Below are 21387 nucleotides of genomic sequence, written 5' to 3' on the forward strand. Positions count from 1 at the left end.
TCATAGAAAGATGTATTGAACGTTTGATAGAAATGTATAGTATAACGAACACGGCGCAAGCGCAGTACTCAAAATAAAAGCTATCGGCAAATTTTAGCAGAAGTGTGATGACGAGCCCCTTACGTCTTTTCCGTTAAGTAATTTAACGATTTATTTAGTTATTTTAAATTAAAAATATTACTATGTGTACTTAAAATGAACGTATAAAGTAAGTTGTATTGAGCATTTGATGGAAATGCACAGATTTCTTCAGTTCTCTTCCAGCTAACCCTCCTCCTCCACCTGTCGGCCCCGCCCTCCGAGAGGGTCTCGGATGAGGAAGTGCTTCACACACACACGCACCGACACGCACAGACGCGTCGATGTTGTTTTCTTTTAATCAGGCAGCACGAACGAAAAGGTAAATTCTCATGCTGTCCGTATGGAGGGCCAGAATAGTCATGCCTTCAGCCTGTGATGTTGGTGTAGGTTGCTGTATCAGGCTGTCTGTCTCTAGGATTGCTTGGAGCGTTGTGTGACTGCTGCTGAGGAGCAGCCCTCCAGAGGCGGACTGCAGCCCAGCCCATCCATTCATCCTCGGATCAAACTGCAGCCACACCAAGGTCAATAGAAACAGGTTCTGCGTGGGTCAATGTTGGACCAGCTGTAGGCGTCACTGTGGGGGACGTGTGGGACTGTAGGACTGGCGAACACTGAATGGAAGAGACTCAGACTCAGATTTGAATGATGGTTAACATGGATCCTGTACGTAGTAAAGACGCGTGGGGTTAGGTCCGAGGCGTATGTTTTCTACCATCTAAATGTAGGCTGTCATTGGGCTGTACAAAGTACGGTTTAATCAATTACCTGTTATGTTTTATCACTGAATGATTTATAATGCTTATTTAAAGCGCTGTAAACACCACCAAATAGGTAACGTATCGCTGCGCTGTACTATATAATATATATAACTTCTGAGCCATCATATGAGACTATCTTAGTCCTAGTCAAAGCCATTTCTTTATTAGATTAGGGACTGGAGTCATGGATGTCTAATAGGGGTGGACATGTTGAGTAGTTGTTATTGTTATGGTCCTCCTAGGTCCTCCTGGGTCATGAAGCTGCGTCTGCACTTCGTGGTGGACCCTCTGGGGTGGCTGTGTGTCAGCATGGTGTTCGGCATCTGGCTGTACAACAGCGTCTTTGTCCCCACGCTGGTCCTGCTGCCGCACTACAACGAAGGACACATATCCTGGGCCCTGGTCGTCTGTGAGTATAATGATATCAGTACTACTACAACAAAGGCTCTGTTCATACTACTACACCAACAAATGTTCCATTTGTACTACTACTGCTTATGCTGGTACTACTACTGGTACTACTTATGCTGCTACTAATACTACTACTACTGCTACCAATAATAAACTACTACTACTACTAATAATAATGCTGCTACTACTACAGCTTATGCTGATACTGCTACTAGTACTACTTATGCAGCTACTACTACTACTACTACTACTTCTACTACTAATACCAATACAACTACTGCTGCTCTACTACTACAGCAACATATGTTTAATATATACTACTGCTAATGCTAATGCTAAATGTTTAATTTGTAATACTACTATAAAAACAGGCGCAACATGAAATAGCTTCTAAGGAACTAAATCCATACTAAAAGTACATTGAAAAAAAAATACATGCATTAATATTCCAAAATAACCACACCGAGACACACGTAGCATTACTGAGGCAGGCAGCCTGCTCCGTCTCACTTGACTTGATAAACTCGCTACGACCTGCTCAAGCAGGTTTTACCATGTTCTTTTAAATTGGTAATGTGTCTTTTAGTATCTTCAATCCCGTTTTGTCATTATCTCTATAAACAAACCGTCATTTAGAGGAAACCTCACCAGGGTTTGCCAACCAGTTTGGGAACATTCTGCTCTGCTCCGAACTCAGAAGTTGTGTTCTCTTCGAGATGTTGAAGTGCTTTCACCAAGGAACCTCAACGTCCTACCAAGTGATACCGGTGGCGAGATGTGTGTGTGTGGATGGTTTGAGCTCCATCTGGGCGGCGGTCGATGGATGTTTCTGCGACGCTTACAGTGTAACACCCCAGGGCGTGGCGCATTTCATAGTCATCATCGCTCATGTTTGCGTTCATACATGATAAAGGTCACAACAGCGTGTGGGGCATTCACACGGCATCTGACATTATAAGGCTCAGACACAACAACGGTACATGGAGCTTGTGTGGGTCGTAACCACAGGGATTATACGTCTCGGCCCAAAACACCCAATGTGGGCTGAAACCGCGGGTTCAATGCAACAAATGACCGATGAACTCATCAGTCCTGGAAAATAGTCCAATAGCATTGAAATGCATCACTATGGAAAGAAAACTACAAACATTAAACCAAATTAACTCTAGCAGTAGCTATAGCATCTCCATCTCAGCATGTGCTGTGATTTGCACTATATATACATACATACTAAATACTGCATTGTATGTTGTACGTCCTTGCACTTGAAAATATAACTCAGCATGGTGTAGCATCTTACCCTAGCCATCTTTGTTGTAGACGGGGAATGGGTGAACCGGGCGATTGTACACTTTTTGCACTAACAATCGCAAGGCAAATCAGTAGACAAATGTCAATGTAAATGTTCTCCTTCATTACGTGTGTGTGTGTGTGTGTGTGTGTGCGCGCGTCCTTCCTCAGGTTACTACCTGGCGTCGGCGCTCTGCATCCTGGCGCTGTTGAGGGCGTCCACGGCAGACCCCGGCCGCCTGTCCCTGGACCCTCACATCCCCTTCTCCGGTAGGCCGCCGCCCTCCGCACCGTCCACCCCAGCGTCTGCGTTTGCATTGAGGGCCTTGGCAGCCGCTTCTATCCTCAGCCAGCAGCAGTTGTATGAATAGAGCCTCTGTTGTGGTACTACTATCATAGTACTCACATACAACCAACGTGTCCTTCGTTGTAGTGCGGCAGAAGGACAAGTAAAAAAAATAAATAAAAAAAAAAGTACATTTGTCAGAAGGAGAGAAACAACAATATATCGCTGTCGTTGCTGTAAGGATGTTCACAGAACCAAGTGCCAAGCACTAGGTTAACCCATTCCCCGTAGACAACAGAGATAGCTAGGGCAAGGCGCTACACGATGCTGGGTACTCTTTTTAAGTGCAAGGACGTACAACATACAATAAGGGCTTTGGGAGGGGGTAGACGGGCGGCTATGCCTAGTCTCGGTGACAGGCTAGGAATCTTCCACATAATGTTGCTTCCTAGCCTTCCACTTCTACCCGTGTTATTTGTTTAGCGGCGTGTAATCGCATTATGGAGGTCTTAGATGAGAGGACAGCAGGAGGAGCTTTGTGAGGAGACGTTTAGACTGAGTTTGTCTCAGACTCCGGGTCTGAGTGTAATACATACCCCCCGTTTAGGGCAGGTCGATGAGGTGGGTCAGGATGATGTCACTGACAGAGCAGCAAAACAAAGGGGAGAGTTGTGGAGTAGCAGCTGAAGGATGGGGATGTTTTGAATACATCGCCATCATCATTCAAATCATCAACGTGATCATTATTCAAATCATCATCATGCACAGTGTCTGCTGAAAACGTATTCATTCAAAGTGTTTTACGTTTACCTTTTTGATATTTCACATGTTCATATTGTAGACTAGTCCTGAACTAAATTTATTTATCTTCTTGGTATAGTTTCACCTGCTAACGGTTGTGTTCATTGTGCACTAAATTTCACCACAAAATATGAAAAACCTCAGTAACTAAATTTCACGAGTATGAATAGAGTAGGCTTTAGGTGGCTATTTTATGCAGTCTTTTTATTCACTGAATTACCAGAAAACACACTATATCGTGATACACATAACCCGATCAAGATATCAAAGGCCTGACGCGCTCCTCTCCCCCCCAGAGCGAGCCGACTGGGAGCTGTGCAACAAGTGCAACCTGATGAGACCGAAAAGATCCCATCACTGCAGCCGCTGTGGGCACTGCGTCCGCAGGATGGACCACCACTGCCCCTGGTGAGGCCCCCCCACCTGTCAATCTGACCAGGCCCCGCCCCCACGCCCACCTGTCTCTCACCAGGGCCCCGCCCCCACCTGTCTCTCTCACCAGGGCCACGCCCACCTGTCTGTCTGACCAGGGCCACACCCACCTGTCTGTCTCACCAGGGCCACGCCCCCACGCCCACCTGTCTCTCACCAGAGCCCCGCCCCCACGCCCACCTGTCTGTCTCACCGGGGCCCCGCCCCCATGCCCACCTCTCTCTCTCACCAGAGCCCCGCCCCCACGCCCACCTGTCTCTCTCACCAGAGTCCCGCCCACCTGTCTGTCTTACCAGGGATCCCGCCTCCACGCCCACCTGTCTCTCTCACCGCTCCTGTTCCTCTGTGGATTCTTTTAGTTCAGTTTTATACACTTTACACTTTACACACAAGTTTTTCTTTAAGCGCTAAAAAGAAAACTTTGGCTGTAAAGCAGTTTTAGTGTGTAAAACGGAGTTGACATGTGGTGCTGTCCATTGACCCATGACATACAGATGATATGAATAATGAAATACACCGACGTGTTGGCTGTTAGCGCTTAAAGGAAAAACTCCCCAAAACCCAGACGGAAGAACCCTCGGTTAGATCCCAGAGGAGGGGTCCCTCCTCCAGGGACGGTCAGGAGTACAAGAGCCCCCAAACCGGTCCGACACAACGCTGACCGGCATGTCAACAGCGGGGGTTGAGGCCGGATCAGGGTTTGATGAGAGTTCACCCCTCACTCATCACGCTGTGTCGCCTCCCTTCCTCTCAGGATCAACAACTGCGTGGGCGAGGACAACCACTGGCTGTTCCTGCAGCTCTGCTTCTACACCCAGGTGCTGAGCCTCTTCACCCTGGCCATGGACTTCTGCCAGTACTACTACTTCCAGCCCCTGACCGCGTTGGACCAGGTACTGCCGTCGCTGCCTTTAACAATCATGCTTTGCATGCACAGTATCGTCTTTCCTTTATTCAAAACCAGGAGTCTCACTGAGATCCAGGTCTCTTTTTAAAGGGAGGCCTGTGTGCAAATACAGATGTATACAGAAGTTTGACAAGAAATGGACAGTAATCCATAGAGAGAGGAGAGAGTCTAGTCCCAGCCTCTTTTAGAACTAGCTCTGGTTTAACTAGTGCTGTATCTGGATCTCTAAAATCCTGTGACTTTGTGGCATGGGTAATGTTTCTATAGGAGATAAGAGAGGTGAGATGGCTCCTAAAATAGGGCATGTATTGAACTAAGAGGCAGGGCACACATACACACACACACACACACACACACACACACACACACACACACACACACACACACACACACACACATAAACGGTGATGTGTCTGTTTGTAGTGACCACTTCCAAACAGTCAGTCACAGCAGACGTAGCAGTCAAACGCTGAGCCAGTCTAAGAAGCCCGCCCTGTCTCTTCCAGGATACGTTCACCACGCAGCATGAGCTGGCCCTCCTGAGAGTCTCCGCCCTGATGGGTCTGGTGATGTTCGGGGGGATGGGAAGCCTCTTCTACACCCAGATGGCCGGCATCATCTCCGTGAGTCATCTCTCCCTGCTTCATTCCAATTGCTGCTACGCTAACGTACCTTAGCGGTGGGAGCTAGCCCCTCACTAGCATCAGCAGAGGAGCCGTGTGCCTTCTTCTGTTTTAACCTAGTGATGGTTAGTGCTTGGCACTTGTTTCTATGAACATCCTTGCTGTACCGACAGAGATATATTGTTGTTTCTCTTCTTCTTCTGCCAAATGTACTTATTGTTAGTCACTTTGGACAAAGGCGTCTGCTAAATGCCCTAAATGTAAATGTTAATGTTTATCCCTGTGTCGAGGGATGAACATAGTCGTTGTGTTATTTGTGTTTCCATGGCCAATAGCGTCACCAGTTTAGGGAAAGCCGGTCCCCTGAAGAAGTGACAGGCAATCTCTGTCCGAGCGTAACATCCGCTTACAGTGTTTACCTCGAAATATATCTGATGAGGATCGGCTTACTTAGGTGTTGTAACGGGCTTGTATAACCAAAATACTCCTTTTTCTCAAACAGGACACAACCACCATTGAGAAAATGTCTCGGACCTTAGATGAAATGTGAGTATTCTCAGTATCAACAAGCTACACCTGTCGCAATGGCCGCCTCTATTTCAGATATATAGGAGCATAGGAACGCTGTATAAATGCAGTCCATTTATATTAATGAAGTCTATTTACTGTGTAAACTACAGCCCGACCGATATATCGGCTGGCCGATGTTATTGGCCGATATTAGGCATTTTCCAAACTATCGGTATCGGCCGATTAATTAATATAAAAAAATATATCTATATTTATTTTTGGTTATTGTGTTTTAGTTCAAAGGACTTTGAGTTTTATATCTTAAGTTTGTATTTTCATACATTTTATTTATCAGAACTGTAATACATTTTGATTTGGACTTTTCTGTTGTGACAATAAAACAATAAAATAAAGTTTATTTTTAAACTGCATTACCTTATTATATTAGTGAGGACTCTTAAATAACTACAAATAACCAATGTTAGGGAAATCTGTTCATGTTTTGTTACGCGTTTCTGGAATTTCTTTTTAAATATATATTGGCCGATATATCGGAATATCGGATTTTTAAATCACCAAATATTTGTACCGGTGGCGTTAATCGGCCTTAATAATCCTTTATCGGTCGGCCTCTATTTCTAACCACCACACTCCCCCCCCCCGGTGACAGACACGGGACCAAGAGGTCCTGGCAGTGGGCGCTGTCCGAGGTGTTCGGAACGCGCTGGAAGCTCCTGTGGTTGATCCCCCTGCGGAGCAGGCGCCCCCTGCAGGCCGCTCACAGCTACTGCAACGAGGTGTAGTCTGACCACCGACCTCAACCTCTGACCTCTGACCCCCCCCCGGGCCGGGGTCCGGCGGCGAGGGGAGGATCCATCGAGTCACGCTCCACGCCGCGCCGCCGCTTCGCCTTCGACGTCGTCTTGTGTGTGTCCTGCGTCGGCACGGGGACGAACAGCAACGCTTTTTTTTTTTCAGTTTTCTGTCGAAGCCTCGCTCTGTTTTGGGTCTGAGCGGCAGAGCAGAACGGAGCAGAGATGAGGAGTAACACTCCGCGCCGCGAGAGAGTCCCAGGCCCCCTGCTCTTTGTGTCTGTGTTTGTTGCGACTTCTATCGTTTCCAATCGTCACTGTGACTGCTGCTGCTGCTCGCATTCAGGATTCCCTCCTTTCTCTTCATGCAATGTTACACCGGAAACGACGGACATCTTTCCTCACAGTCCCGGGAGCCAGAAGCAGAAAGGACCCCTCTCAGGTTACCTCAATGGGCTTTGTCCACGGAGCGGCCATCTTGGTTCCAAACGCTAGCTGGGTGGGGGGAAGTGGAACCAAGATGGCTGCCAGGTGAACAAGGCCCGTACAACCAATACCGAACCTTTTTAAACGGCAGAACAGACAGAGCTCCGGCAGCGGCGATTCGTCCATCTTAGGAGCGCTGGTTTTAGTGTCGTGTGTGTGTGTGGAGCTTGTGCCTTGGTGGTTTTTTAATTTTGTTTTTAAAGCTTTTTTAATGTACTTTGATTTGTCACGTATCAGGTTGGGGGTTTTGTACGACCTGGGTGTACGATCTCAGCGGTAATGGGGTTGATTAAGTGCTGTTGACTTTGTCTTACGAAGAGAGAGTTGTAGAGAGGCTGATTCTGCTTTGTGTGTTTTTTTAACGGGTGGCTGAAGGATACTCTCGCTGTGTTTCATGAATTGATAAACATTAGATTTTCTGTGCGTATTATTTTATACTTTTGTACTTTTGTTTTAATACTTTGATTTGAAAGTACTTGATGAAACTACTTTTCTCTAACGAAACACGCTGTTTTGTAAGGCATGATCAAATATGTGTAAATTATTTTTTAGGTTTATATAGTAAGCTGTACGAAATGCTAAGTTATCGCCACGTTTTAGAAAGGCCAAAGTGGAATCCAAAGATGTACACTCCACCTACACTTAGATAATCGTAGGTTTTTAATTTGTTGTTTCTCCCGAGAACTACAAGCATACTATAACAGCTGCCTCATGGCCCATCATACTGTCTCCTGTCTGAATGTAGTCTGGAATACAACTTTAACAATGTACGGGAGAGGTTAAAGTAACGCGTATGGGACATAGAGGCTAACTAAAAGCCCCTCACCATCAACCATAACACTTAATGCCTGGAGACACATACGATGGTGTACAATTTAATATATATGCGCAACACGTCTGATTTTATGATCTGTATTGTGAAGAGAAAGTTATTCAACATGACTTTATACCTCCATTCAATGGCACTGGACATGAAAGAACTACACTTTCTAAAATGTATTTTGGGGCACTTATTTTGTAGACGGGCCAATATCGGACAAGATGTTTGTTGTCGGGGGATGTTTCATAATGATGTTATTCCTGGCCTTCGGTTAATTTTTTCCCTTTGTTGTTCTGACGGTGTGTGAGCTGGGGCAGGAGAGGTGGGCCACACTGGGGGGGGGGGCATTGTGCTCGGTGGTTTTAAGTGCCTGTCTTACAGCCTTTTTATGTTTACCTTCATCACTTTTATTCACAGTCCACGGTCCTCCGACAAGCCAAGTACCCCGGTCCCACTTGGGGAAAGGTGATGGAGCGACAGAGGGACTTCAGGGGAAAGATAGAATATAATGTTGCACTGATTAACATTAATTAACTGATTAACAAGTCTTTACACTCCAATAGCATGAGAGGGATGTTATCCATATTAATGTTGTTGTATCGGTTGTGTTTCTGTTGGAATCAATTCACTGTTTGAATGTAAACTGTATATGCTGGGTTTGGAATACGATTTCCCCAATAATGATCAATTTAAACTTTTGAAGTAAATTAAGTTTAATTGATCAGTTGCCAACAACTGCTACAGGTTTTGATTTAGAAATGATTCACGTGATTTTTTTTAAAGCTAAATAAACTGAGGCCTACGGGCTTTGGAAGGTGATGGAAAATAAATAGCATTTTAAAATTATTATTTGAGTGCAGTAATCTGGCCTGATGTTTATTGGGTGTGTGTGTGTGTGTGTGTGTGTGTGTGTGTGTGTGTGTGCGTGCGTGCGTGCATGCTCGCGCGCGTGTGGGGCGAGAGCGCCCATTCATAACGTTTAACCTAATTGCTATTATAGCACCTCGCATGCAGTCCCTCTCCCCGCATTTAATATTGAATATTCCTGAACACATGGGTCGCAATAACACACTGACGTGATAAGGAGCCTGAGGGCACCCTAGGGTGAACTTGATTGATTAATTTGGCCCTGGTTTCCTGGATTAAAGAGCTTCTCCCCTTAACCTTAACTTCAGCGGGCTGCTAATCTCCAACCGCGGTATTGGTCGGCTGCGCTAATGAAGTAAGTGGGCCACCTGCTAGCTGCGGTGGCCCTCGACATCTGGCCGGACAAAGGGAGGCAGGAGCCGCTCAGTGAACACGGAGTATGCGTGCAGCGCTCGCCACGCGGATACAACGTGTCCTATTTTCTGACTTCAAAGGCAAGAATCGGAGCTGGAGTCGGCTTGGCCTGATTGGATTGGGTCAGTAGCCTACTAGACGAGGTGGTTCAGGGATTCAGTCTACTTAAACTGCAGTGTTGGTAGTGTGATGTTATTTTCTTAAATGTTTACAAATATATTTTTTTCATACCATAGCATGTTCTAATCATCTACATTGCTTAGATGAGAATATGGCAGTTTATAAAAATAAAAAAAAAGATCCCCTTTTAATAATATTACCTTAATGCTGCACTTATGTATTCAAATTATTACTTTTGAAAGCAGGCCACTGCGATGAGGTCAGATGTTATGAAGATAAAATAATTTGGACAATGCCCTTAATGTGAGGAAAGTGCAAAAAAACACTTTAAAAATTGGAATTGGCTTCAGGGAGATGCTGAGGGCAGATTAACATAAACCATTGACTCATCATCCACTTACAGACCAAACTTTAAAAAAAACTCCTTTTTGATCCTGGAGATGAATATTCTCCTCTTGAGTGAGCAGCTTCTGGGTGGAGGCTTCTGGCAGCTGGACTTCCGGAACTCGGTAGGGATATTGATTGGCCTATTGATTTTCAAATGAGGTCTGTTCCTACAAAGTAGAAATCCCATTAAAATTTGAACTTGAAACTGTTAATCCAATCTACACGATGAAAAGTATTGATTTTCCACCTTAGAATCAATAGGACGCACCCTGCTCTATAATATATCCTGCTATGATATTCTGACGTTTCTCTTAAGCACACCTAAGGTGAATGAAAAGCATAACCTTTTCTGATGCAATAATTATTTTCTGTATTTTGGTTTAAAGTGTAATCACACTTTTTATTACTGCAGTATTTGTTCAAATTAACATCTATGTCAAACTGATGAGGCAAGTGACATAAACCGGTGAGCCTATTTGTACACCTTGAGAAAGGACTTTACACCATACTTTACATTTTCCAAACAAGACATCCACGCGTCAAACACACGCCATGGCAACAGAACAAACAAATGTCCAAACGTCAATCAAACAAAGACTCCTTCACAGGATTACTTCAAACGTCTTGCGATGCATCATAGGTATTTGCATTCACCCATCAAAGAAATCCTTTATATTAAGAATTATTTTTTTCCTATAGGGCTCCTATTGTCATTCTGGAGTAATCACAAATAATATTTAATAATAATAATAATAATAATAATAATAATAATAATAATAATAATAAAATGGTCTTTTTGAAACTTTATTGATATAGCTTTATTGCCTAGCACAAAAGATTTGAACGCAAATTAAATTCAAAGTGCCTCACATAATAAACACAAACGGGTTACATTAACCAAGAATCAATTAGTACAATTAAAAATAAAATCGACAAATACATAAAAGGACCCCTTACATAAAAGCTATAGTCTAAAATGGTGAGTTTTACATATATCATAAACATATCGAGCATAGCAAAAAACGTTGATGAATGCATTCATACTCATCCTCGTTCATGTGCTCGTAGGCTCAATCCGTCCTAGGTACACAGGGTGGAGGCGCGGGGGGGGAGGGGCTAGACGGATTGCGTCATCAAGTGTCCCGGGACCACTTGCTAATGCCTCCCACGGGTCCCGGTTGTCCAGCTGCCGCTGAATGACTTCAGCGAGGAGGTTTGGAATGCGGCCGGCGGAGAAAAGCTCCATTCAGAGCCAGAGGACATGGGAATGGAGCGGCAGCCATGTTTATTTAGACGGCTTATTCAGATGTGTAAATCCACTGAAACACAGACCGGTGCGCAAAACCATCAAATGGTGATCAGTGCTGGTGAATTAATTTATGAGTCTACTCTCAAGGGTCTAAGACTTGATTTCTATTCAATCTATGATGAGGTGGGAACACATGATGCATGCAACATGAAGGAAAGGTACTTTAATATCCTGTTGCGTCTGGATCATGTTTTTGGAAGGAATTTGGTGCTGGGGTTATACAGTGTACGCATCTTCAATCCCCAGGCCTCTGATTTAGATTTTCAGGAGATTATATAATCAAAATAACCCCATTTGCTACTGCAGTTGATAGAAGCCATGTTTCTCTGCTTCTGTCGCTGGACAGTAACAGATCCTGGCTGGTTCTATTTCATGAAGATTATAAAGATAATAAAGGGGTTGATGTAGCCTCCTAGGCTGGATGCATGATGCCTTTTTCACGCTCTTTACTTCAGAACATGGAAGAAGTTTTTGTACGTGCCTCTCCGTTTAACCTTGACTGTTGACTGTGTGTGTGTGTGTGTGTGTGTGTGTGTGTGTGTGTGTGTGTGTGTGTGTGCACGCACTGTGTTTGTAGCATCCTAACGAGGCTGCATCATTATCCAATCCGTTTTTTTTTTTTTACAATAAGTGAATCATAAATATTCACCAGCTAATGAATATTTATGTGCTACTCATACCTAATACACAATTATCTATCGTGGTGATGTCATTACTTTAACAACACATCGCCCGGGCAACATCACGCAAATACATGGAAGGGGTAAATTAATTAGCGTCAGGCGATCAATTACAGCAATTAACCAGCAGAGTTTATAAGTTATCTGATGAGCGGTGGTTATTATTCATCAGGGTGGACACGGGTCTGTCGTTAGTTCACTGTACCAGATCATCTGCAGTGTAATATCCTGTTCAGTCCCAGCTATTCACTTACAGCTTTGGCTCAGCGACGTATTTAATCTATAACTACTACTTCTGACCTAATGTTTGACTCCAAAAACCGTGTGTTGAACGCCGGCCATGTGATTCGAGTTGAGCAGTAGTGGTGTGTAGGTTTGTGTGCGTGCAAGCCTGGGTGTGTGTGAATGTGTGTGTGCGCGCGAGTGTCTGTGCCTGTGTATGTGTGCCTGTGTATGTGTGAGTGTGTGGTGGCGTGTGTGTTTGTGTGCGTGCGTAGGTGTGTGTGTTTTCGAGCGTGTGCGTGTGCGTGCGAGAAAGCATGCCGGTGTGTGTGTGTGTGTGTGTGTGTGCGAGCGTTTGTGTGTGTGTGCGAGCGTTTGTGTGTGTGTGTGCGAGCGTGTGCGCGCATGCGTCGGCGTGAGCGTGTGCGTGTGTGTGTGGGTACCAGGGCGTTACACACTGCCACAGCTTGTGCCATTACACCCAGCACAGCTTCAAGTCAACAGGGTCAACTTTTGTTGCACTCCACTGTGCCGCCCCCCCCCCCTCGTCCCCCTCATTACGCACAGTCTGTCTCTGCCCGGCTCCGATTGGCCCTCTCCACCGGGGCCCGGCATGCGGTTCCTCCTCCCCCCCCCCCCCCCCCCTGCTCCTCTCCTCTCCTGATGAGGCGTCCCTCTGATCCGGGCGGATGGAGCGGTTCGGAGCCAGCGGCCCCGGTGCCCCCGGCCACGCCGTCAGGATGAGCGGGACGCCAGGCGACCGCGCCGTCAAGTGGCAGCTCTGCTACGACACCACGGCCAGGACCTGGTGGATGGTGAGCGGCCTGCTGCCCGGGGCTGGGCTGGGGGCTGGGCGCTGTCGGGGGGCTGTTGAGGGTGCTGCTCTGGTTCTGTTGTGGGTGCTGCTCTGGTTCTGTTGTGGGTGCTGCTCTGGTTCTGTTGTGGGTGCTGCTCTGGTTCTGTTGTGGGTGCTGCAATGGGTTCTGTTGTGGGTGCTGCAATGGGTTCTGTTGTGGTTCTGTTGTGGGTGCTGTTGTGGTTCTGTTGTGGTTCTGTTGTGGTGCTACTCTGGTTCTGTTGTGGTTCTGTTGTGGTTGCTGTAATGGGTTCTGCTGTGGGTGCTGTGATGGGTGCTGTTGTGGTTCTGTTGTGGTTCTGTTGTGGTTATGTTGTGGGTGCTGTGATGGGTGCTGTTGTGGTTCTGTTGTGGTTCTGTTGTTGGTGCTGTGATGGGTGCTGTTGTGGTTCTGTTGTGGTTCTGTTGGGGTTCTGTTGTGGGTGCTGTGATGGGTGCTGTTGTGGTTCTGTTGTGGGTGCTGTTGTGGTTCTGTTGTGGTTCTGTTGTGGGTGCTGTTGTGGTTCTGTTGTGGGTGCTGTTGTGGTTCTGTTGTGGGTGCTGTTGTGGGTGATGTTGTGGTTCTGTTGTGGTTCTGTTGTGGTTCTGTTGTGGGTTCTGTTGTGGTTCTGTTGTGGGTGATGTTGTGGTTCTGTTGTGGTTCTGTTGTGGGTTCTGTTGTGGTTCTGTTGGGGTTCTGTTGTGGGTGATGTTGTGGTTCTGTTGTGGTTCTGTTGTGGTTCTGTTGTGGTTCTGCTGTGGGTGCTGTGATGGGTGCTGTTGTGGTTCTGTTGTGGGTTCTGCTGTGGGTGCTGTGATGGGTGCTGTTGTGGTTCTGTTGTGGTTCTGTTGTGGGTTCTGCTGTGGGTGCTGTGATGGGTGCTGTTGTGGTTCTGTTGTGGTTCTGTTGTGGGTGCTGTGATGGGTGCTGTTGTGGTTCTGTTGTGGTTCTGTTGTGGTTCTGTTGTGGGTGCTGTTGTGGTTCTGTTGTGGGTGCTGTTGTGGTTCTGTTGTGGGTGCTGTTGTGGGTGATGTTGTGGTTCTGTTGTGGTTCTGTTGTGGTTCTGTTGTGGGTTCTGTTGTGGTTCTGTTGTGGGTGATGTTGTGGTTCTGTTGTGGTTCTGTTGTGGGTTCTGTTGTGGTTCTGTTGTGGGTGATGTTGTGGTTCTGTTGTGGTTCTGTTGTGGTTCTGTTGTGGTGCTGTTGTGGTGACCCTATGGTCAAGGAGACCTTTGCCGTCTGACTCCATCACCCCTCGGGGGGAAGGTGTCTCGGTAAGGGTGGTGTCTCGGTGGTCGGTGTATGGGTGGTGTCTCGGTGGTCGCTGTATGGGTGGTGTCTCGGTGGTCGTTGTATGGGTGGTGTCTCGGTGGTCGCTGTATGGGTGGTGTCTCGGTGGTCGCTGTATGGGTGGTGTCTCGGTGGTCGTTGTATGGGTGGTGTCTCGGTGGTCGCTGTATGGGTGGTGTCTCGGTGGTCGCTGTATGGGTGGTGTCTCGGTGGTCGCTGTATGGGTGGTGTCTCGGTGGTCGTTGTATGGGTGGTGTCTCGGTGGTCGCTGTATGGGTGGTGTCTCGGTGGTCGCTGTATGGGTGGTGTCTCGTTGGTCGCTGTATGGGTGGTGTCTCGGTGGTCGCTGTATGGCTGGTGTCTCGGTGGTCGCTGTATGGGTGGTGTCGCGGTGGTCGCTGTATGGGTGGTGTCTCGGTGGTCGCTGTATGGGTGGTGTCTCGGTGGTCGTTGTATGGGTGGTGTCTCGGTGGTCGCTGTATGGGTAGTGTCATGTTGGGCGTAGATGTGTTTGAAACAGGGAAGTTTAACTACAGGGAGTTCCCACTGAGTACTTTCTGAAGTCGGGAAAGTGTTGTGTGTGATTGGTTGACACAGGTCACGGTGACGTGCGGATCGGAACACGTCTAATTGGTGCATTGTGGGATGTTTTTGAAACTTTGTGAACCGTGAGTCAATTAAAACGCAGCTAATTGTTTCATTGTGGGATGTTTCCAAAACTTTTCGAAACATAAGCAAACGCTTCACCGAGGCCGAACTCTGAACTCTGGTTTGACGCCTATACCGGGATACGTAATTAAAACACATTCTTAAATCCGATCATTGTTTGAGGACAGAACGTGTGTGTGCCAACCTGGTGACAGCTTTCTGTTTAAATTCACGTTGTGCACACTATCCAATTCATTGTTCAGTCTAAAAGGAAAAAACGAAATAAAAACCCAGAAAAGAACCATGCGTACTATCACGCCGACGAACGCGGCGAGAGGAAGCTGTGGTCCCCAACGGATGAGCGACTGTAGGAAGTCTCCAACCCGCAGCGAGCCTCTCCTCAGCGTTAATTTGATAGTGTGAAACAAAGAGCTTCTGTCCAACCCGCGCCTTTCCCAGGCTCAAGAGCCACGCCGGCCTGACATTTCTTTCTGAATATTTATTTTACTCGTGTGACTGCCGCCATTGTTGTGTGTCTCCCCCCCCCCCCCCTCATCTTGATGCTCAGCTGCGTCTCAGATGTTTTCGATTCCTCCACCACCACGCTTTCACCACAGGTCCCACCAAAACAACAACAAGGCTTTATTCTTACCAGACACTCAGCAGTGGCTAGAGCTCAAGACAGCGGTGGTTAGACGCTACAGTGCAGAATCTCTTTATTCTACCGTAGCCAACATTTTCTTAAGCTTTATGATTGATTGGGATGTTTTATGTGGGAGGAGTAGTGGTAGTGTGATCGTCTCCACCGTTGAGGTGCTGGGTTAAAGGGTGGGACACAACCTCAAAGAATGAGGTGGCCGCACACTGCTGCACCTCCCAAATGTTGAATGGTGCTGCAACGGTTCAACACAGCCGGGTCTTCCTCAGGCTACCTCATGTGTGAGGGGAACCTCTGAATGTTTTTTGAAAAGTTTCTGAGCCACTTGTGAGGATTGCCTGTCATCCATCGATGCGTTCATTTGAATGACTTTCTCTTTACTGCTGCCGGCTCCTGGCCCCGGTCACTGAGTGGGTGTGTCTGCATAGTCACACTGTGACGCTATTTCACTGACGCAATGTGCTGTGCTGTCTGTGTGTGAATGTGTGTGTGTGTGTGTGTGTGTGTGTGTGTGTGTGTGTGTGTGTGTGTGTGTGTGTGTGTGTGTGTGCGCGCTTGCATTTTTATCAGTGTGTGTGTGTGTGTGTGTGTGTGTGTGTGTGCTTGCATTTTTATCAGTGTGTGTGTGTGTGTGTGCGTGCATGCTTGTGTGCACACACTTGTGTGTGTCTTTCTTTGTGTGTGTGTGTATGTGTGTGTGAGTGTGTATGTGTGCGCGTGAGCATGTCTGCGTGAAAGTATGTGTGAGCCCCCTGACTCATGCACAGGGGTGCACGTGTCTGCGTGTTTATAGTGCGTGCGTGCGTGCTCGTGCATGCGCGCGGGCGTGTGTGTCAAATCCAAAGGCATTCGCGAAGGCTTCTGCCAGAAAGCCACTTGCACCTATTAGCGCAAAAGTGCTCATACATCATTTGATTACTGAAATCATGAGGGCTAATTGGAAGTGCAAAGGGTGAAGTGTTCGGAGCCGTCGCCACCACCGCCGCAGTGTGCCTCAGGAAGTGAAGTGTCAGCAAATGAAGTGTAATAAAAAAAAAGAGAACAGACAAAGACGAATGCAGAGAGGAAGAGCAAGCATCGCTTCTCATTAGGCGGACGCGGTGAGGGAATGAGTCGAGGAGGATGACGCGTGTCACCGGCGGGATCTGAAACCCTCTCGTCCTCTAAATGTGCACGTCTGCAAACAGAAGTTCTTCGGCCTCGCGGATGCGTCATGTAACTCAGAGTTCCAATGCCTCTCGTTAAAGAACACACACGGGTGATCGAAACTCATCCAGGAGCTCGTTCAATGACAGTGGGGATAGGTCTACTTTGTGTCCACCTAAAACATATTATAAATATATAGAGGGCAGCATAGACCTGTCAAACGCAGTCGGTAATATATGTCTAGATGCAAGTTCTGCCAGATAAACGGTCTCCAGTTTACTCACTTCAGACGTGGTCAAACCCACCACACTCACTGTGAACGTTGTTAAGGTTGTAGCCTACAGTAGCCTATGTGGATGTGTTTGTAACGGCTGATAAAGGGTCAACCAGTAAAAGTTTAAACTAATACAATATTGAATACAAATCAAATAATAATAGTAATGATTATTGTGATTTATATATATATATATTCCATTATATTTCGGCCTATTTCGAATAATTAAAACAACTAAATAATTTGGAAATATATATATAGCTTACATAATTCCAGCGGCTGTAGGGAAACAAGGGTCATCCTTACGTCTCTGACGGGTCTTACTGCGCATGCACCTCGCTGATAAGCAAACGAGTGTGTTCATAGTACACCTTTTAGTGTTTCACGCAGCCTGTGTGTGTGGCTCAACACACTCCCACCTATAGAGGCCTGATGTGTGGTGCATCGAGGAGGATAGGAGGCTGGTTCCAGCTGCTGCTTCTGAAACGAGGCGCAAGGTGAGGGAGGACCTCCATGTGCGTAAAGATACCTTCGGTTCTCTCTACGCACGCAGGTTGGGTTTTTAAAAACTAAACCACGTTGAATTCCTGTCACGCATATCAATGCCTTACATTAAGCAAAAAAAATAAATAAAATAAAAGATAAAATTAAGAATTATTCTCATTTCAAACCAAATAATAAAATATTTTTACGATGATTATTTCAATAAGAAAGGAAAAAAACACTCGCCTTTTCGTCTCCTATGGTTTCAGATCTCCTTACGTGGTATTTTCTATCTCCTCAACGTGGCCCATGAGCAAAGTGGCCACGAGGCGGCAGCACCTCCTCAGCAGAAGGGATCGGAACCCTCCGTCTGCTCCTCCGCCGTCAGAGGAACACACAACACGAGTTCAGGCCCGCAGAACCACAGCTTATTATAATATATATATATATAAACTGAGTAGCGTTTAAAGTCCTGCAAACATCCACTACAATTCACAACCCCCAAAAACCTATAATTAATCTTTGATTTCAGGGTAATACGGTAAAGAAAAAACACCGCCAGGACGTGCTATTAATTTATATTAAATTGTATTATTATAATGGACAGAGTGCATCGTATTGGGTGTGTGCGTGTGCCTTGATGTGAGGGGGGGGGGGGGGGGGGGGGGGGGTATTCCAAAAATCACACCGTTATGCATGAGGCGAATGAATCCAAACGCTGTAACGACATGAATGACCATCTGATCCTCAATCAGGAATATTAACATGAATATAAATATGGGTGTGGTGACATGTTGGTTAATGACGAGATAATGCGAGAGGTTTGGTCAGCTTTTAAGGCAGGTCTACTCAAAACCAAGTTCCCGGAGCCGAGGCCTGCTCACAGAATAGCCCTACATCTGGGTGATTTATTATTTTAATCATTCGTGCTATTACCGAATTATCTATAAATAGCAGATATATCGCATTTTCCCCTCTGCTAATGTTGATAATGATGACCCTCTTTTCCAATTAAATTAGGGCTTGAATTATTCTTATTCTCCGTGCTTCCTGCCAAATTGTGGCCCACCAGGAATGTCCGCGACCATGGCGGTATAACTTTATTATCTCGACCTCCTCGCTGCAGACTTTACCCGCCGTGCGCAAAGTCATGCATGTTCCCCTCCAGTGTCCAGTAGTGGGCTGTCACGTGTCAGGCGACCACTGCTCTGCAAACCCACCAGCAGTGCGTCAGGCGAGCGGAAGTCAGGGGCCTGGGGTGCAGAGTTTAGTCCCGGGGCAGTGGCTCTGGCCAATAGGGAGGCGAGGATTCAAGTTCTAGTGCAAAAGGGTTTTTTCCCTTCCTGGCTGGAAAGCCGGACGGCGGGACGGAGAGAGTGGAGGCGGAGACCCAGAGCACCGAGAACTCCTCTTCTGGACCCGGTTCAAGTCCGCAGCGTCGAGCCCATCCGAGGAGAAAGACTCGCAAAGGGAAGGGAAGATCAGGAAAAAAAAAGTTTGCACGCTTTTTATTTTTTTTTCTCAACTGCATTGTGCCAAGATTTGTCTTCCGGTGTTGACTTTTTTTTTTTGCACTGCGAGGGGAAAACAAATCCAGAGCAGAAAGTTGAACGTGAGAAATGTGAAGCTGACGGCTTGGGTGTCCACAGACTCCAGGATCCCCCCCAGTTAACACATGCAGTACAGTGCCATGGTACGTGGAACGGCTTACTACTGGTTTGCGGCGTGCTGCTGCGCAATAACGTGTCATAATAACGTGTAATAACGTGTGTAACAGACGTGTTGGGTGTATGTCGTGCCTGGCCGTGGTGAGTATCACGCGTGCCAAGGGAAACGCGAACAGTCATTCGACTGGAGAGGAAAAAAAAAAAAGAGAAAGTGGGTTACATGGCTGACGCGAATGAGTGGACGACGGCAGCGCCAGAATAGTAGTGGATTTGGCACCGAATCCCTTCGCCTGCGCTAACCTTCCCGCCCGGTTATTGGCGAATGAACTTCTGCTGGAATGTGGACAATTCTATAGGTCACCATACACAGATACGCACTCACATGCTTACACACACACACACACACACACACACACACACACACACACACACACACACACACACACACACACACACACACAACAAAACAATGCACACTAAAAACAAAACAATGCACAGGTCAATTCTTTATTATTTAAAAGACAGGTCAATTTTTTATTTTCTCATCTCTCTCTCTCGCTCTCTCTCTCACACACACACACACACACACACACACACACACACACACACACACACATATAGTCCATCTCACTCACACGCACGCCCGCACGCACACAAGTTCAACTTGGTAGCAGGGGCCTGTCTATCCATTAGGAATATTAGAAGTATACTTCCCCCCCACCCCAGCCAGACTGATTCTGCAGAAAGTCTTCGTAACCCCGTGACGGCACCCCCCACCCCCCCGATCAGATTTGAATCTATATTCAAAATGTTATTTAATACTCATTAGTCTTACTCATTACTAATACTAATACTCATTACTCATTACATGTTTGATCCAGCGCAATGAAACGTCATGTTTTTTACGTTGGAGATCTGGAATAGTTCTGCTGCAATACTTCTGCTTAAAAGATCCCCCCCCCCCCCCCCCCCCCCGTAAATATTCCGGAACAAAGTCAAGGTGTACAAGGACAGAATAGATGTGTTCATTCCGTTTATAAATTGGACTGTGAGCTCTGTGGGCCAAGGTCCGTCGCTCATTAAATAATTCTCACCGAGTGGGAAGCGACTGAAAGTGGGGGAGAGAGATAGAGGGGGAGAGAGAGAGAGAGAGAGAGAGAGAGAGAGAGAGAGAGAGAGAGAGAGAGAGAGGGGGGGGAGAGACAAAAAGGGAAAGAGAAAGGGGGAGAGAGAGACAGAGGGGGGGGGGGGGGCAGATGAGGAGGTGGCGGGATGGAAGGATATGGAATGTGTGTTTGGAGGAGGAGGAGGAGGAGGAGGAGGCGTGTGACTGTGTAATTACGTGGGGTGAAAGAAAGAAAAAAAACAAAGTTGGGTCTGATTTGCTGGATCGTGCAGCAGGCTGAGGGCTGAGCGAAGGCGGCTCCACTCGCGATCCGTCCTCTGATCAAGTTGGAAACGCGAAGGGTGCACCCGGAGCAGAGGAGCCTCTCTCTCTCTCTATGCTATAAAACAAGAAGCCATCGCCAATTTGGAGGCGCGGACGAGAGATATAATCCAGTAGAGCGATCTCTCTTTTTACGCATATGAATATTTAAGAAATATTCGCAGAGCTCCGATCAACTTCAGACATTTTTTTCCCTCGGTTTTGAATCGCCTGCGTTTTCAGTTTTTATATTCTATCGCAGAATCGACAATCTTTGGATCAGGGGGGAAAAACCTTGATGGATGTTCTTGGATAGCCCGGTTCCACGCGGATAAAGTGCAGAAGAGTCGTGCGCGCTGCACGGGCATGGCGCGGTGAGGTGACTGCGCTCCGAGAGGAACCCTTCGCACCACGTTGATTCACAGCCGGGTCGCCATGTATTCGCCCATTTGTCTCACTCAGGTATTTCTGTCTTTTATTCAATTTCAACCGGTTCTTGGATTCATGCAACCGGCAGCCTCCGTTTTCCTCACCGACCGAATTCATTTCTTTTTTCCTGCTTGTTGTCGCTGCTTTGGGTGTTGCATGCGTGCGTTGTGTTGATCGCGTGGAGACGCAGAGACCCCGACACTAAACCCGGGTCGGATCGTGTTAGAGTGTGTCTCATCGCCTTACATTGATTTGGAAGTAAAGGCACAAACCGTGAGACACGCTCAGTTTATGCGTAAAGTTGTGCGTAAGTGC

The 21387-nt window shown here is 46.8% G+C and overlaps 1 protein-coding gene across 2 annotated transcripts; it reads left to right on the forward strand.

Annotated features, from left to right (window-relative positions):
- The first annotated feature begins 301 nt into the window (after window positions 1–301).
- Window positions 302–9054, forward strand: zdhhc21 (zDHHC palmitoyltransferase 21). Of its 2 annotated transcripts, XM_079757892.1 has the most exons (9): window positions 302–400; window positions 497–602; window positions 1082–1248; window positions 2712–2810; window positions 3924–4035; window positions 4814–4952; window positions 5473–5589; window positions 6092–6135; window positions 6770–9054. In XM_079757892.1, the coding sequence occupies exons 3-9, from the start codon at window positions 1095–1097 to the stop codon at window positions 6900–6902; spliced, it is 798 nt and encodes a 265-aa protein (XP_079614018.1). In that variant the 5' UTR covers window positions 302–400; window positions 497–602; window positions 1082–1094; the 3' UTR covers window positions 6903–9054. The 2 variants fall into 2 exon arrangements, with proteins under 2 accessions (XP_079614018.1, XP_079614017.1); XM_079757891.1 differs by having other exon boundaries at window positions 326–602.
- The last annotated feature ends 12333 nt before the right edge of the window (window positions 9055–21387 follow it).

This window comes from Pollachius pollachius (genome assembly GCF_949987615.1).
Source record: "Pollachius pollachius genome assembly, chromosome: 20".
Taxonomy (NCBI): Eukaryota; Metazoa; Chordata; class Actinopteri; order Gadiformes; family Gadidae; genus Pollachius; species Pollachius pollachius.